At 47.1% G+C, this 15624-nt stretch overlaps 1 protein-coding gene across 2 annotated transcripts in view; it reads right to left on the reverse strand.

Moving 5' to 3' along the window:
- Positions 1 to 3668, reverse strand: part of SLC5A10 (solute carrier family 5 member 10) — a 53996-nt gene extending 50328 nt beyond the window's left edge. The window contains exons 1-5 of one of the 2 annotated variants that reach the window (XM_024753114.1): positions 3513 to 3668; positions 2495 to 2566; positions 2127 to 2231; positions 1737 to 1796; positions 929 to 1033 (exon numbers count right to left, since the gene is read on the reverse strand). In XM_024753114.1, coding sequence (XP_024608882.1) covers positions 929 to 1033; positions 1737 to 1796; positions 2127 to 2231; positions 2495 to 2566; positions 3513 to 3626 — 456 coding nt within the window. In that variant the 5' untranslated portion in view covers positions 3627 to 3668. Of the gene's footprint in view, positions 1 to 466; positions 593 to 928; positions 1034 to 1736; positions 1797 to 2126; positions 2232 to 2494; positions 2567 to 3512 lie in introns of those variants that run through there. The other variant, XM_024753122.1, reaches the window with a different exon arrangement.
- Between the last annotated feature and the right edge of the window lie 11956 nt (positions 3669 to 15624).

Genomic DNA, 15624 nt, shown 5'->3' on the forward strand with positions numbered 1-15624 from the left:
CCTGGAGAGCAGCGGCGCCGTCCTGGTCTGTAGAGCGAAGCCCCAGGGGAGAACTCTTAGGCTCTGTCCAGGGAAGAAGGCGGCGCCTGCTCTCTAAACACCCCGAAAGCCACCCAGAAGGAGACGTGCAGACGTGCAGCTCCGGTGAAGGCCCGGCCGGCCAAGGCTCCCGGGGCTGCAGGGGCCGCGGAGGAGGAAGCCCCGGCCACGCCCTCAGAAGCGCCAGGCCTCACGCGGGAGGAAGCAGGCTCGGGGCTGGGCGGGCTCGCTCGGCCGGAAGCAGGCCGCCCAGGACCCGCCGTCCACCTCTGAGCCCTCGCAGGGGCCGGAGCTGGAGCGGCTGGACGGCCTGAGGGGACCGGCAGGCACCGAGGACTCGGGAGGGAGAACCAGAGGCCTGGTGCTGCCGCGGAGTTCTCGCGCGCCGGGGACCAGCTCCCCGCCCTCCCGCCCTCCGTCTCCCTACCTGTGAAACCCAGGGTGTGGACAGGACGCGCCCCACGCTGGCCCTCCAGCGGGGCCAGGCCAGGCCCGCAAGGGAAAGGGGGCGCCGCGGGGTCAGCCTAGCGGAGGACTGACAACCAAACGGCATCACGGGCCAGAGACCTCGGGCTCTGGGCGCCCCCTAGTGGGCGGTCCCGGCTCACCCGGTGCCGGCCCTTAACCGTAACCCCTGACACCCCGCATCCAGAACCTGGGCAAAGCAGGAGTCACGGGGCCTGCGTTCTGACCCCAGATTCGCCGGCTGCTGAGCCCAGCCCCAGGGTGCTGGGCCAGCTGTGTGACCCTGGGCAAGTCGGTGTGCCTCTCTGGGCCTCAGTTTCCCCAGCTGTTAGACAAGGCAGAGACAGATCAAGGGATGTCAGGTCCCTTCGAGGACCCCAGAGCAGGGATGTTCCAGCCAGAAGCCGGGGGTGGGGCAGCTCACTGATATCTTGGTGAAGACAGACAGCAGCAGCGACAGGACAGACAGGTACATGCGTATCCGTTGGCCTCCATAGCGCTTCTGGATGTATTCAGGCATGGTGACAATCTGGCGGGGGCATGGGGGCAGGGGTTAAGCGTGCTGCGAGACCACAGCCCATGTTCAGGACCGGGAGCTTCTCACACTCCCAACGCCAGGCCTGGAATTCCAGGCTAAGCACTCTGATCGCATCCTGAGGGGCTGAGGCCTGGGTGTGGCAGGCTGAGACAGGAGGAATGGATTCGGGGGACTGTGCCTGGGGGCACAGGGATGAGTTTGGAGGCCATGGTGACAAATCCGGTGAGCTTCGGCTGGTTGGGGAAGCTGGCTGTGCCAGACTGAGACAACCAGGAAAGGGGATCCCCCGGACTTAGTGACAGCCCAGCTGGGGCTGAAGGAGTGGTGGAGTCAAGGACAGTGTCCCCTGGGTGTGCCACCCAGGTGTGCAGCCCAGGTGTCTCACCCAGGTGTGCAGCCCAGTGCACAGCCCAGGTGTGCAGCCTGTGTGCTCGGGTAGATGCATCATCCCCCAGATGCAACACGCAGGTACAGTAGAAACCAACAGACGAGGCCCATGGGCTGAGGTCCGAGGGGACCTGTCTTCGTGGGCTGATGGGAATGTTAGCTGGACTAACGACAAACCCAGAACTGACAGTTGTGGGTTCACTCGACTTGTGAGTGAAGCCAGGGGTCCTGCCCATCACCCACCACCCACTCCAACCAAGGCCCGGACGCAGGCGAGGCTGTCCTGAGGCCCCAGGAGCAGACTCACCTCCGAAGAGATGTAGATGGGCACGAACACCCACGCCAGGGCCAGCAGCACGTACGTGGCCTGAGGAGGACAGAGGCAGAGTAAGGACGGCAGATACCAGGGGTCTGGAGGCCTGAGTTGCCATGAGAACCTGGGGCGGCCCCGCCCCCGCAGCCCTATAAACAGACGGCCAGGCAAAGGCTCACGGCTTCCCGCGGCTCTTCAGCATTCTGAAGACCCAGCTTCCCCAGGAGCGCCGCCTGCCTGGACGCTGGCCACCCCGGTTGCTGGGAGCTGCCCCTCTGGCCACGGAGGGGTAGGCTCTGATGCAGCCCCATCCAGCGTCTCTCAAGGTTGCTGTGCTTCCTCCCACGGCCCCACACAGCCTGGGCCCGCCTTCCAGGAGCTCACATGCCACTCGAAGCCTGCCACCGCCAGGCCTCCAGCTGCGCCCGAACCCGCCAGTCCGATGAAGAGGCCCGAGCCCTCGCTGCTGGCAAACAGGGAGGCTCCCATCTGGAGGAGAGAGAGGAAAAGGATCTAGCAAGAGGCCCACCCCAACTCCGAGCCCCACCCTTGCCACGTTTCCCAGCACCCCAGCTTGGGGACCCCCTGCCTGTCTCAGCCTGCCCCATCACTGCCTGCTTGGGCTGGCCTGGGGGGTGACACTGGGTGAGGAGGACATACATAGTGACCACAGGGATGCAGATGAGGGCTGACCTAGAGGTCAGATGCGGCCCCACCGGAAGGAGGGGCGGGAGGAGACAGGGTGTACTCACCGGCCCCCATGTCATGTCCCGGCCTGCCAGGAAGTAGCCGCTCACCGTGTTCCTGCTGGCCCTGCATGAGGACTGCAAGGACAGAGGTGGAAACTGGAGCCCTCGCGTGGCTCGCGCCGCTGCTGCGGAAACAGTCCGCTGGCTCCCCAAAGACTTAGACACACAGATTATCCCGGGACCCAGCAAACCCACTCCCAGGACACAGAGAACTGGAAACAGGTGCTCGAGCAAAACCTGTACTCGAATGTTCACAGCGGTGTTATTCACAACAGCCAAAGGGTGGAAACAGCCCCAATGCTCATCAGCTGATGGCGTTAGGAGTAGACAGGAGGCGGCCCTCCCCTCCGTGCAGGGTCCTGGGGTTCACTGAGCAAGTCCCTGTCCCCTGAAGCCCCGGGGTTCACCTGTAAACGGGGCTGGCCTTTGGCCCGGGGCTGTGGGAGAGTTAGGGTGATGTGCACAGTGCCTGCATAGAAGGGGCCCTGCTGCTGCCTGTGATGACCAGAATCGCTTCTCTCCTATCAAAGGTGGGAGAAACTGGCTTATGAACTAGGCTAGGCTGGTGGACACGGAGTTGTCAAAACAGAGACTCCCAGGTCCTGCGCGTCCCTCCCCGCCTCTGGATTCTGGCCCAGCTCGTTTGGTGCAGCTGAGAACCCCTGTGATTCTATCGTTCAGGGCGATGTTCTCCCAGTGAGTCCATCTGACATCGGAGGCGAGGCCAGGAAGACGGCGTGCTGTGCCCGGGCCCCCAGCGTGTCAGCCGCATAGAAGGCCCCGAGCCTCGCACTCGGCCTGCCCTTAGAGAGACGTCCTATTCCTCACTTTAGAGACTGAGAAGCTGCTGCAACAGAGTGAAAGGGGCTCGGTCAAGGTCTCCGACAAATCCCCCCCGGGGCTGGGAGGAGGACCCCGCAGGCACCAGGCCTCCAGGGAGAGGATGCAATGCCCAGGGACGTGCCGGCCGGTTCCCGCACCCCACTGCCCACCCCAGCTGGTACCACCACCGTCCTCTCACCCATATGCCCACGGCCACGTTCAGGGCAAAATACACGGTTATGATGGTGATGTCGACCACGCTCAGCTGCGGCCCGGGGGCGTTGGGACCGCTGGTAGAGTTGTCCGCAGCCATCCTGCAGCAGGGCCAGCTCGAGCGGGAGGGACTGAGGCCAGACCAGGGCAGAAAGGGCTTCCCGGCAGGAAATAAATTGATGATTAAACCGAGCCGACGGTGCCATCTCCTGCCCACGGTGCGGCCACGTGCAGGGAAGCTGCTTCAAAGTGCAGCTACATCTCCTCCACCCCCAGTGGGGATCGAGGTAGTGGGGAGCACTCGGGGGAGGCTTGGGAAAAGTAAAGGGAGCCTGGTGGATCCAGAGGCAACCAGAATTGTCCCAGAAAGGGGTCGTTACTGAATGGGTGGCTGAACCTGTATGTAATTCGGATAAGAAGCACGGGGGGTTGGGGACAGATGCCCCACTTCTGGGGACACTGCCATGATGGCAGCCACATCCTTCTGCACCCAGCAGGCCGTGAGTGGACTGAGAGGGTCCTGGGATCGTGACTTGCGTCACACGGTTCACTTCCAGCCACGGCAGTCCTGGTCCTAGGACACCCTTCGCTGGACAATAAAGGCCTGTCACCAAACTTCCTGCTCCCTTTTCTAGACCAGTGATCAGGCCAAACCATCCCATCCTGACCATCCCCTTGGGTCCCCAGGGTCTCCCAGGACCACAGATAACTGGGTCCTAGTATCCAGCAAGCGTCTGCCAGGGGCTGAGAGCCACCATGCTTAGCTCTTCTGCACACTGTCCCCTTTTGCGCTCAGAGTAGGTGGTACGGGTCACAGTCAAGGGACGGAGGCAGGAGGCTGGCCACCTGTCCCTGCACGGCCACTTGGAGGGCCAGAGCTGGGCTTCAGCTCCACATCTGACCCCAGATGCTCCCTGTTGGTGGCAATGATGTCTCTGGTTCCACTGGGTCCTTCCTGCTCAGACTGCTCACTAATTAAATCAGTGTGTACAGCCGGCTGGGTCTCAGTGTGTGACATTTGGAGTTTAACCAGGACACGCAGCCCCTCCAGAAGTGTTAATGAGTGAACGGCTGGCACTGGGAACACACTGGCCTGCAAAACCAACTGTGCCTGTTACTCGGTAACCGAGGCAGAGGGTTTAAAGATTAATCCCCTCACATGCGGCACTAGACAGGGAAGAAAAAGTAAGTCACTGCTTACAGTCAGGCAGGCTCAGACCGCCCCTCCCCAACTACCCTCACCTTCAACGAACTAGCCTCTCAGGTGGTTTTACTTCCCAAGCCATTGCTAGAAATGTATCGTGAATCAAAAGATCACTTTGTACTGGTCAGAAGGACACAACGGGATATAACGTCCAGATTTATGAAACTGGTCTCCTAAAGAGGCAGTAGCTGAAAGAACAGTATTTGGTCCCCGCTCCACAGCCTGGGTCTCGGAAGGAAATAAACCACTTAGAGACAACACTGCCACCCACTCCACCTTCTGATCAAAAGGCCTGGGGAAAGGAGGCCAAGAAGAGCTGATGGATGGGGACAGCGAGAGGGCGGCAGTGGAGGAAATGAAGGAAGCCTTTATGTCCTGTTTACAAACACCACTTCTGACACCAAATGTGTGTGGGTTTTCTCCACTCCGACCAATTCTCCCTCCCTCTGGACACCAACTGGGTGTCCTGTGACTCAACTCAATTCTGACATTATCTGCGAGTTAGCACAGACCCCACAGGCTAAGGGCTCAGTCCGGCAAAACTGCTCCCACTTCAGATGCCAGGTGCAAGTCCTGGGCCTCCCGTACTTCTGCTGAGCGTCTGTGAATTGGGAGCTCCCATACCCCTTCTTCAGGTTTGATAATTTGCTAGGATGGCTCACAGAACTCAGGGAAACACTCGATTACTTATGATTATTATAAAGGATATTTCTACAGGATTCAGATGAAGAGGTCCATTGAGTGAAGTCCAGAAGAGTCCTAGCACCAGTGTGTTCACCAACCTGGGACAGTGTGTTCCCTTCATCGTGCGGGGTTTTTATGGAGGTGTTATCACCTAGGCATGATGGATTAGATCACTGACACTAATAATTAGCTCAAGACTGAAAGTTTCAATCCCCTCATCATGCCTTGGTCTTTCTGGTGTCCAGCCCCCATCCTGAAGCTCTCTAGGGCCCACTGGATTGTACACTTTAAAATAGTTTAAGTGGTGAATTTTATGTTATGTGCATTTTACCTTGAGGATAAAATAAATAGGCTTCTGGAATTTAAAAGGCTTTAGAGGTCTTGGCCTCCTGCAGAGATGTACTGAACCAAGGTAGAACCCTGCACCTATTAAGATTTTCTTCAAATAAACAGCAATACAATAACAGTAGGGGACTCTAATGCCTCACTCTAACAATGGATAGATCATCCAGACAGAGAAGCATAAGGATACAGTGGATTTGAACAACACTACAAACCAACAGACCTAACAGACATATGCAGGACATTCTATCTAATGACAGCAGAAGACATATTCTCAAGTGCATATGGAACGTTTTCTAGAATAGACTATATGTTGGGCCACAAAAGAGGTCATAGCAAATTCAGGAAGAATGAAATCATACCAAGTATCTTCTCTGACCACAGAGGTGTGAAACTAGAAACCAATAACAAGAAGAAAACTGGAAAATTCACAAATACATGGAAATTAAGCAACACTCTCCTGAACAACCAATGGATCAAAGAAGAAATTACAGGGGAAATAAAAAAGTTTCTTGAGATAGATAAAAATGGAAACACAACATACCAAAACTTATAGGTTGCAGCAAAAGCAGTTCCAAGAGGGAATTATATAGCAATAAATGCCTCAATTAAGATGCAAGAAAGATGCCCCCCCAAATTACCTAACACTATGACTCAAGGAACTAGGAAAAAAACAAATGGAGCCCAAAGTTAGCAGAAGGAAGGGAATAACAAAGACTAGAGTAGAAATAAATGAACTAGAGAACAGGAAAACAATAAAAAAGATTAACCAAACTAAGAGCTGGTTCTTTAAAAAAAATTTAAAAATTGAGAAAACTTTAGTTAGATTAACCCACGAAAAAAGAGAGGACACATATCAACAAAATTTTAAATGAAAAAGGAGACATTACAACCGATACAACAGGAATACAAAGGATGACAAGAGGCTACTATGAACAATTATATGCCAACCAACTGAACAACCTACAATAAATGGAAAAATTCTTAGAAACATACGAACTACCAAGATTGAACCAGGAAGAGATAGAAAGTCTGAACAGACCAATTACTGGTAATGAGATTGAGTCAGTAATCATAAATTTCCAAATGAAGAAAAGCCCAGGACCAGATGGCTTCACTGGTGAATTCTGCCAAACATTAGAGAATTAATGCCAATCCTTCTCAAAATCTTCCCAAAAACATCAAAGAGGAGCTTGAACACTCTCAAGGTCATATGACAAGGCTAGCATTACCCTGATGCCAAAGCCAGAAAAGGACATTACAAGTAAAGAACCAATATCCCTGATGAATTTAGATGCAAAAATTCTCAATAAAATACTAGCAAACCAAACTCGGCAGCACATTAAAAGGATCATTCACCATGATTAGGTAAGATTTATACTGGGATGCAAGGATAGTTCAACATATGGAAATCAATGTGATAAATCACATTCATAGAAAGAATGAAAAAAAATCATATGATCCCTCAATAGAGGCAGAACAAGCATTTGACAAAATTCAACATCCATTCATGATAAAAACTCTTAACAAATTAGGTATAGAAGGAAGTTCCTCAACATAATAAAGGCCATGTATGAAAAGCCCACAGCTAACATCATACTCAGTGGTGAAAGGCTGAAAACTTTTCCTCCAAGATCAGGAACAAGACAAGAGTGTTCCCTCTTCCCACTCCTATGCAACACAGCCCTGGAAGTCCTTGCCAGGGCAGTCAGACAAGAAACAGAAACAACAGGCCTCAGAATTGGAAAGGAAGAAGTAAAACTGTCTCTACCTGAAGATGACATTATATGTATAAAAAATCCTAAAGACTCCACCAAAACAAAACAAAACAAAAACAAACAAAAAAACCCTGTTAAATCTAGTCAACAAATTCAGTAAAGTTGCAGAATACAAAATTAACATACAAAAGTCAGTAGCATTACTATACACTGACAACAGATTACCTGAAAAGGAAATAAGGAAAATGATCCCATTTACAATAGCATCAAAACCAATAAAATGCTTGGGGATAAACTTAACCAAGGAGATGAAAGATCTCTACTCTAAAAACAGTAAGACAGCGATGAAATTGAAGAAGATGCAAATAAATGCGAAGGTATCTTGTGTTCACAGATTGGAAGAATTAATATTGTTAAAATGTCAATACTGCCAAAAGCCATCTACAGAGTCAATGCAATTCCTATCAAGATTCCAATGGTGTTTTTTAGAGAAGTAGAAAAAAACAATCCTAAAATTTACATGGAAACACAAAAGACCCCAAATAGCCAAATCCTGAGAAAGAAGAACAAAGCCGGAGGCATCACACTTCCTGATTTTAAGCTATATTATAAAACTGTAGTAATCAAAACAGTCTGGTTCTGGCATAAAAACAGACAAATAGACCCATGGAACAGAACTGAGAGCCCAGAAACAAACCCAAGCATGTACAGTCAACTAATATTTGACAAGGGATCCGAGAATACTCAATGAGAAAAGACAGTGTCTCTAATAAATGGCGCTGGGAGAATTGGAAATTCACATGTAAAAGAATGAAAGTGGACCCCTATCTTACACCACTTACAAAAATTAACTTGAAATGAATTAAAGACTTAAATGTAAGACCTGAAACTATGAAAAACTCCTAGAAGTAAATATAGTAAAAAAAGCTCCTTGACATGGGTCTTGGCAATGATTTTTTGGATATGACACCTAAAGCACGAGCGATAAAATAAAAAAACAAGTGGAACTATATAAAACTAAAAGATTTCTGCATATCAAAAGAAAAAATCAACAAACTGAAAAGACAACCTACAGAATGAGAAAATATTTGCAAACCTGTATCTGATAAGGGGTTAATATCCAAAGAAAGAAAGAAAGAAAGAAAGAACTCATACAACTCAATAGCTAAATAAATAAATAAAATTTAAAAATCTGATTTAAAAATGGGCAAAAGGCCTGAATAGACATTTTTCAAAAAATGATATATGAATGGCCAACAGGCACATGAAAAGATGCTCAACATCACTAGTTGTTAGGGAAATGCAAATCAAAACAACGAGATATCGCAAAATGAAAATTTCAAAACATTGCTGAAAGGAATTAAAGACCTAAATAAAATGGAAACACACCCCATGTTCATGGACTGGAAGACTTAATATTGTTAGAATGGCAATACTCCAAGTATTTCATTCTTTTGGATGTTATATTCTTTGGGGGGGCAATACTTGATATATATCATACATTTATTAGTGAATATCCCTCTGAAATCAGCTACAATATTAAAAAAATAATGATTGCACTATTTGGTCAAGCAGAACCAGGAACTTTCATTAAAAAATATGTCCAGGACTTCCCTGGCAGCACAATGGTTAAGAATCCGCCTGCCAATGCAGGGGCCACAGGTTCATTCCCTGGTCCGGGAAGATCCCACAGGCCGCGGAGCAACTAAGCCCGTGTGCCACAACTACTGAGCCTGTGCTCTACAGCCCGCGAGCCACAACTAATGAAGCCCGCGCACCTAGAGCCCGTGCTCCACAAGAGAAGCCACTGCAATGAGAAGCCCGCACCACGACGAAGAGTAGCTCTTGCTCACCGCAACTAGAGAAAAGCCCGTGTGCGGCAACGAAGACCCAAGGCCCAACGCAGCCAAAAAGGAAATATAAATTTATTTTTTAAAAGTACAAATCTGTTAAAAATTTCAATTATTATACACATATATATAACATACTAGTTATGCTACATGCTACAAACCAAGGTGAATCCAATGGAATGGAAAAAAAACATACATTTTCTTTTAAAAAAATATTTATTTATTTGGCTGCACCGGGTCTCAGCTGCAGCATGCGGGCTCTTAGTTGCGGCATACAGGATCTAGTTCCCCGACCAGGGATGGAACTCGGGCCCCCTGCACTGGGAGCACAGAGTCTTAATCACTGGACCACCAGGGAAGTCCCTCAAAGTATTTTCTAATTCACCTTCTGATTTCTTCTTTTATCCCGCTGGTTTTTAAAAACTGTTTTCTAATTTCCATGCATTTGTGAATTTTCCTGATTTCTTTCTGTTACTGATTTCTATTTCATTACATTGTGGTCAGAGAAGACACTTCGTATGATTTCAATCATTTTAAATTTATTGAGACTTATTTTGTGGTTTATCATGTGGTCTATCCTGGAGAATGTTCTATGTGCACTTGAGAAGAATGTGTATTTTGCTCTTGTTGGGTGTATTTTGCTTTTGTTCTGTATATGTCCATTAAGTTGAATTGGTTTATACTCTTGTTCAAATCCTCTGTTTCCCTATTGTTCATTTATCTAGTTCTATCCATTATCTTCAGGGGGCGCTGAAGTCTCCAACTATTATTATTGAATTGCCTATTGTCCCTTCAATTCTGTCAGTTTTTCCTTCACATTTATTGGGGGCTCTGTCGTTAGGTGCATGTATAATTTTTATATCGTCTTAATGAACTCTTTTATAATAATATAATGTCCTTCCCTGTCTCTTGCAGGAATTTTTGTGTTAAAGTCTATTTTTTCTGATATTTGTATAGCCACCCCAATTCTCTTTTGGTTACTCTTGTTTTTTAAAATATTTATTTTTCCTTATTTTTTTGGCTGCGCTGGGTCCTAGTTGTGGCACGTGGGATCTTTCGTTACAGCGCATGGGCTCTTCTTTGCAGCGCGTGGGCTTCTCTCTAGTTGTGGTGCACGGGCTCCAGAGCACGCAGGTTCCCTAGTTGAGGCGCACAGGCTCAGTAGTTGTGGCACACAGACTTAGTTGCCCTGTGGCATGCAGGATCTTAGTTCCCTGACCAGGGACAGAACCTGCATCCCTTGCATTGGAAGGCGGATTCTTTACCACTGGACCACCAGGGAAGTCCCTCTTTTGGTTACTCTTTGTATCAAATATCTTTCCATCTTTCCACTTTCAACCTTATTTGTGTCTCTGGAGACAATTCTTTTGCACACAGCATATAGTTGGATCATTTAAAAAAAATTTTTAACATTGTGTAAGTTTTGTTTGTTTGGCCACACTGCATGGCTTGTGGGATCTTAGTCCCCTGACCAGGGATCGAACCTGGGCCCTAGCAGTGAAAGCACCGAGTCCTAACCACTGGATCCCCAGAGAACTCCCAGTTGGATCTTTTTTTTTTTTGCGGTATGCAGGCCTCTCACTGTTGTGGCCTCTCCCGTTGCGGAGCACAGGCTCCGGACGCGCAGGCTCAGCGGCCATGGCTCACGGGCCTAGCCGCTCCGCGGCATGTGGGATCTTCCCGGACTGGGGCACGAACCCGTGTCCCCTGCATCGGCAGGCGGACTCCCAACCACTGCACCACCAGGGAAGCCCCTGGATCATTTTTTAAAAATCCATCCTGCCAATGTCTGCCTTTTGATTGGAAAGTTCTATTCATTGACATTAATGTAATTACTGATAAGGAAACACTTCTGCCAGTTTGCTATTTGTCTTCTATACGTCGTATCTTTTCTAGTCCTCAATTCCTCCACTACTCCCTTTTTGGTGTTGCATAGATATTTTCTAGTTTACCATTTTGGTCCCCTTCTCCTTTCTTTTACTATGTATTTTTTACTTATTTTCTTAGTGGTTGCCCTGGGGATTACAATCAAGATCCTAATACGATGGTTAGTTTTACTAGTCAGCTTGGCTAGGCTATGGTACCCAGTTTTTTGTCAAACCAGTCTAGGTTTTCTTTTTTTTAAAGACTTTATTTTTTTAGAGCAGTTTTAAGTTCACAGCAATACTGAGCAGTAGGTACAGAGATTTCCCACATGGCCCCAGCCCCCAACATGCACAATTTCTCCATTATCAGCAACCCCACCAGAGTGGTACATTTGTCACAACTGGTGAACATACATGGACACATCGCCACCACCCGAAGTCCACAGTTTACATTAGGGTTTACTCTTGGTGGTGTACATTCTGTGGGTTTAGACATATGTATAATGACATATATCCAGCATTATAGTATCATACAGAGTATTTTTCACTGCCACAAAAATCTTCTGTGCTCTGTCTAGTCCTCCCTCCATCCCCCCACCAACCCCTTGGCAACCACTGATCTTTTAGTCTCCATAGTCATACAGTTGGCGTCATATAGTATTATAGCTTTTTCAGATTGTCCAATAAGACTCATTTTAGTTTCCTCCACATCGTTTCACGGATAACTCATTTCTTTTTGCTACTTGAATAATATTCCACTGTCTGGAAGTACCACAGTTTATTTATCCACTCACTTACTGAAGGACATTTTGATTGCGTCCAAGTTTTGGCAATTATGAATAAAACTGCTATAAAGTTCCATGTGCAGGTTTTTATGTGGACATGTTTTTGACTACTTTGGGTAAACACCAAGGAGCATGATTGCTGGATAACATGGTGAAAGTGTGTTTAGTTTTCTGCCAAAGTGGTTATTTTGCATTCCCACTAGCAATGACGGAGTTCCTGTTGCTCCACAGCCTTGTCAGCATTTGGTGGTGTCAGTGTTCCAGATTTTGGTCATTCTAATAAGTGTGTAGTGTATCTCATTGTTTTAATTTTTAGTTCCTTGAAGACATACGATAGAGAGCATCTTTTCATATGCTTATTTGCCATCTGTATATTTTCTCTGGTGGTGTCTGTAAGGTCTTCAGCCCAATTTTTAATCGGGTTATTGTTTTCTTATTATTGAGATTTAACTGTTCTTTTTACCAGTCTTTTATCAGTTAAGTGTTTTCCAAAGATTTTTCTGTCTGTGGCTTGTCTTTCACTCTCTTAACAGTGCATTTCATAGAGCAAAAGTTTTTAATTTTAGTTAATTCCAGTTTATCAATTATTTCTTTCATGGACCATCCCTTTGGTGTCATATCTAAAAAGTCACTGCCATACCAAGGCCATCTAGGTTTTCTTCTTGGAGTTTTATGTTTTTGACTTTTACACTTAAGTCTACATTCATTTTTTTTTCCATGTGAATATCCAGCTATTCAAGTACTACTTGTTGAAAAGATTATTTTTGGTCCACTATGTTGCCTTTGCTCCTTTGTCAAAGACTGGTTGACTACATATAGGTGGGTCTATTTCTGGGTGCTCTGTTCAATCGGTCTAAACGTCTTTAGTTTTAGAGTTGTCTTGAAGTGGGGTAGTGTGAATACTCCAACCTTGCTCTTCTCCTTCAATACTGTATTGGTGATCCTGAGTCTTTTATCTCTCCATGTAAATTTTAGGATCAGTTTGTCAAAATCCACAAAATAACTTGGTGGGATTTTGATTGGGATTCCATTGAATCTTTTAATTTACTTTTGGCTGCACTGGGTCTTTGTTGCTGCGTACAGGCTTTCTCTAGTTGTGGTGAGTGGGGGCTACTCTTCGTTGCAGTGCATGGGCTTCTCATTGCGGTGGCTTCTCTCTGTTGCAGAGCATGGGCTCTAGGTGCACGGGCTTCAGTAGTTGTAGCTCGTGGGCTCTAGAGCACAGGCTCAGTTAAGTGTGGCGCATGGGCTTAGTTGCTCGGCGGCATGTGGGATCTTCCTAGACCAGGGCTTGAACCCGTGTCCCCTGTACTGGCAGTTGGATTCTTAACCACCGCGCCACCAGGGAAGTCCCTGGGATCGCACTCAATCTTTAGATCAAGTTCGAAAGAACTAACATCTTGACAATTAGTCTTCCTCTCCATGAACATGGACTATCTCTCATTTAGTTCTCTGATTTTTCATCAGTTTTGCAGTTTTCCTTATATAGATCTTACACATGTTTTGTTAGATTTATACCTAAGTATGTCATATTTGTGGTGCTAATGTATATGGCATTGTACCTTTATTTTCAAATTCCACTTGTTCGTTGCTGGTATATAGAAAACCAATTGACTTTGTATCCTGCAATCTAACTATAATCTAGTTCCGAGTTGGGGTGGAGGCATTGTTACTCTTTCAGATTTTCTACACTGATGATCTTATTATCTGAGAACAAAGCAGTTTTATTTCTTCCTTCCCAAATGTGTACCTTTTAAATCTTTCTCTTATTGCATTAGCTTGGCTTTCCAGTACAATGTTGGAAAAGAGTGATGAGAGGAGACATCCTTGCCTTATTTCTGATCTTAGTGGGAAAGCTTCTCGTTTCTCACCACTAAGTATGATGTTCACTGTAGTTTGTTTGAAGATATTCTTTAACAAGATGAGGAGATGCCCTCTCTACTCCTTGTCACTCAGTTTTTATCATGAATGGATGTTGCATTTTGTCAGATGATTTTTCTCCATCAATTGATATAATCATGTAATTTTTCTTTTTTTAGTCTGTTGATGTGATGGATTACACGAGTTGATTTTCAAATGTTGAGACAGCCTTGCATATCTGGGATAAACCCACTTGGTTATGCATAATTCTTTTTATACACTGTTGGAATTGTTCTGCTAATATTTTGTTGAGGACCTCTGCACCTATGTTCTTGAGATATTGGACTTTGCTTCATCTTTCTTATCATGTCTTTGTTTTTTGTAGTAGGGTAATGCTGGCCTCAGCATGAGTTAGGCACTATTCCTTCTTCAACTGGAGGAGGAGGAGCTTGCAACAATGGGGGAGGCGAGGTAACAACGGCTACCAGCCTCTTTGCACTTCTGTGATCAGAAGCCGATATCAGCTGTCAGAGCACAGATTCCTGCTATCTGGAGGATGGGGCCTTTTTGCCTGTCCTGGCTCCCACAAGCTGGTGCAGACTACTCCTGGAGCATGTGCAGAGCTGCCTGCCACAGGGGTGGGAGTGGGGGCCGGGTATCTCCAACTGTACTCAGAGTTGGTTTTGACCAAAATTAGCTATAATCTACTGTCCAACACTTCCCCGGGAAATTGCAAACCTTCAATAGACTCCAGAATTCCAAAATCAACAGATGTATTTGCAACTGTCTAGGTGGAGAGACAGATTCCTGGTGCTTCCTACTCCACCATCTTCCTCAAATCCTCTCTGTCTGGTTCATTTTTATTATTTCTCTCTCCTTATTGATGTTCTCCATTTGGTGAGACATAATCCCCATGATTTCCTTTGGCTCTTGAGCATGTTTGAAAGAGTTGACTTAAAGTCTCTGTCTAGTAGGTCTAAAGTCTGGGCTTCCTCAAGGAAGACGCCGTGTATGGGCCCAACCTTCTTGTTTCTCTACATGCCTAGGAATTTTTTTCTTGTTGTTGAAAACTGGTATTTTAAATATTATAATGTGAAAGTCTGGAAATCAGATTCTCCTCCCCCCACAGGGTTTGTCTGCATAGTGGCTTTTCAAAACTGATTTTGTAAAGTCTGTGTTCTTTGTTGTTTGTGGCGACTGAAATCTCTGGTCAGCTAGCTAGTGAGTCATCACACACTTCCGTAAAACCCTGAAACCAAACAAAAAAAAAAAAAAGAGAGAGAGAGAGAGAGAGAGAACAACTCTCCCAGTCTGTAGATGGGCTGTGTGTCCTGGGGCATGCCTTCAACCCAGCCTTGGCCCTCACTTCTTGCTTACACAGAACCTCAGGGCAGCCACACGTGCAAGCTTAAAGGCTTTCTCAGGTCTTTTCTGAGCATGCACTCAGAAAGCAAAGGTTTAAGGTCTTTTGGAAGAAGAAGTAATCTTAATTCTTTCCTGCAAGAATTGGAGGGGACTGCCATTACATGACCTTAGTGGCGTAACTCATGGGACCCCAGTGTCTCACAGCCTGATAAATTCTAAGGTAGAGTTCTGAGTTCTGAACTCTGACAGACAATACTAGGTGCTTGACACTGACAAGGGTCACATCGCTTGCCCTCTGTAACCCCCTCCCCGCCAGCATCTCATTTTCCAGAGCATGCAGTGCTGCATTTTGTTTAAACAAGGAGCAGAACAAAGATGCCACGCCAAGGAGCCACGCCAAGATGCAGATGGCTGCTCACGCCAAC

Source organism: Neophocaena asiaeorientalis, unplaced genomic scaffold, assembly GCF_003031525.2.
Source record: "Neophocaena asiaeorientalis asiaeorientalis breed wild unplaced genomic scaffold, Neophocaena_asiaeorientalis_V1.1 scaffold540, whole genome shotgun sequence".
Taxonomy (NCBI): Eukaryota; Metazoa; Chordata; class Mammalia; order Artiodactyla; family Phocoenidae; genus Neophocaena; species Neophocaena asiaeorientalis.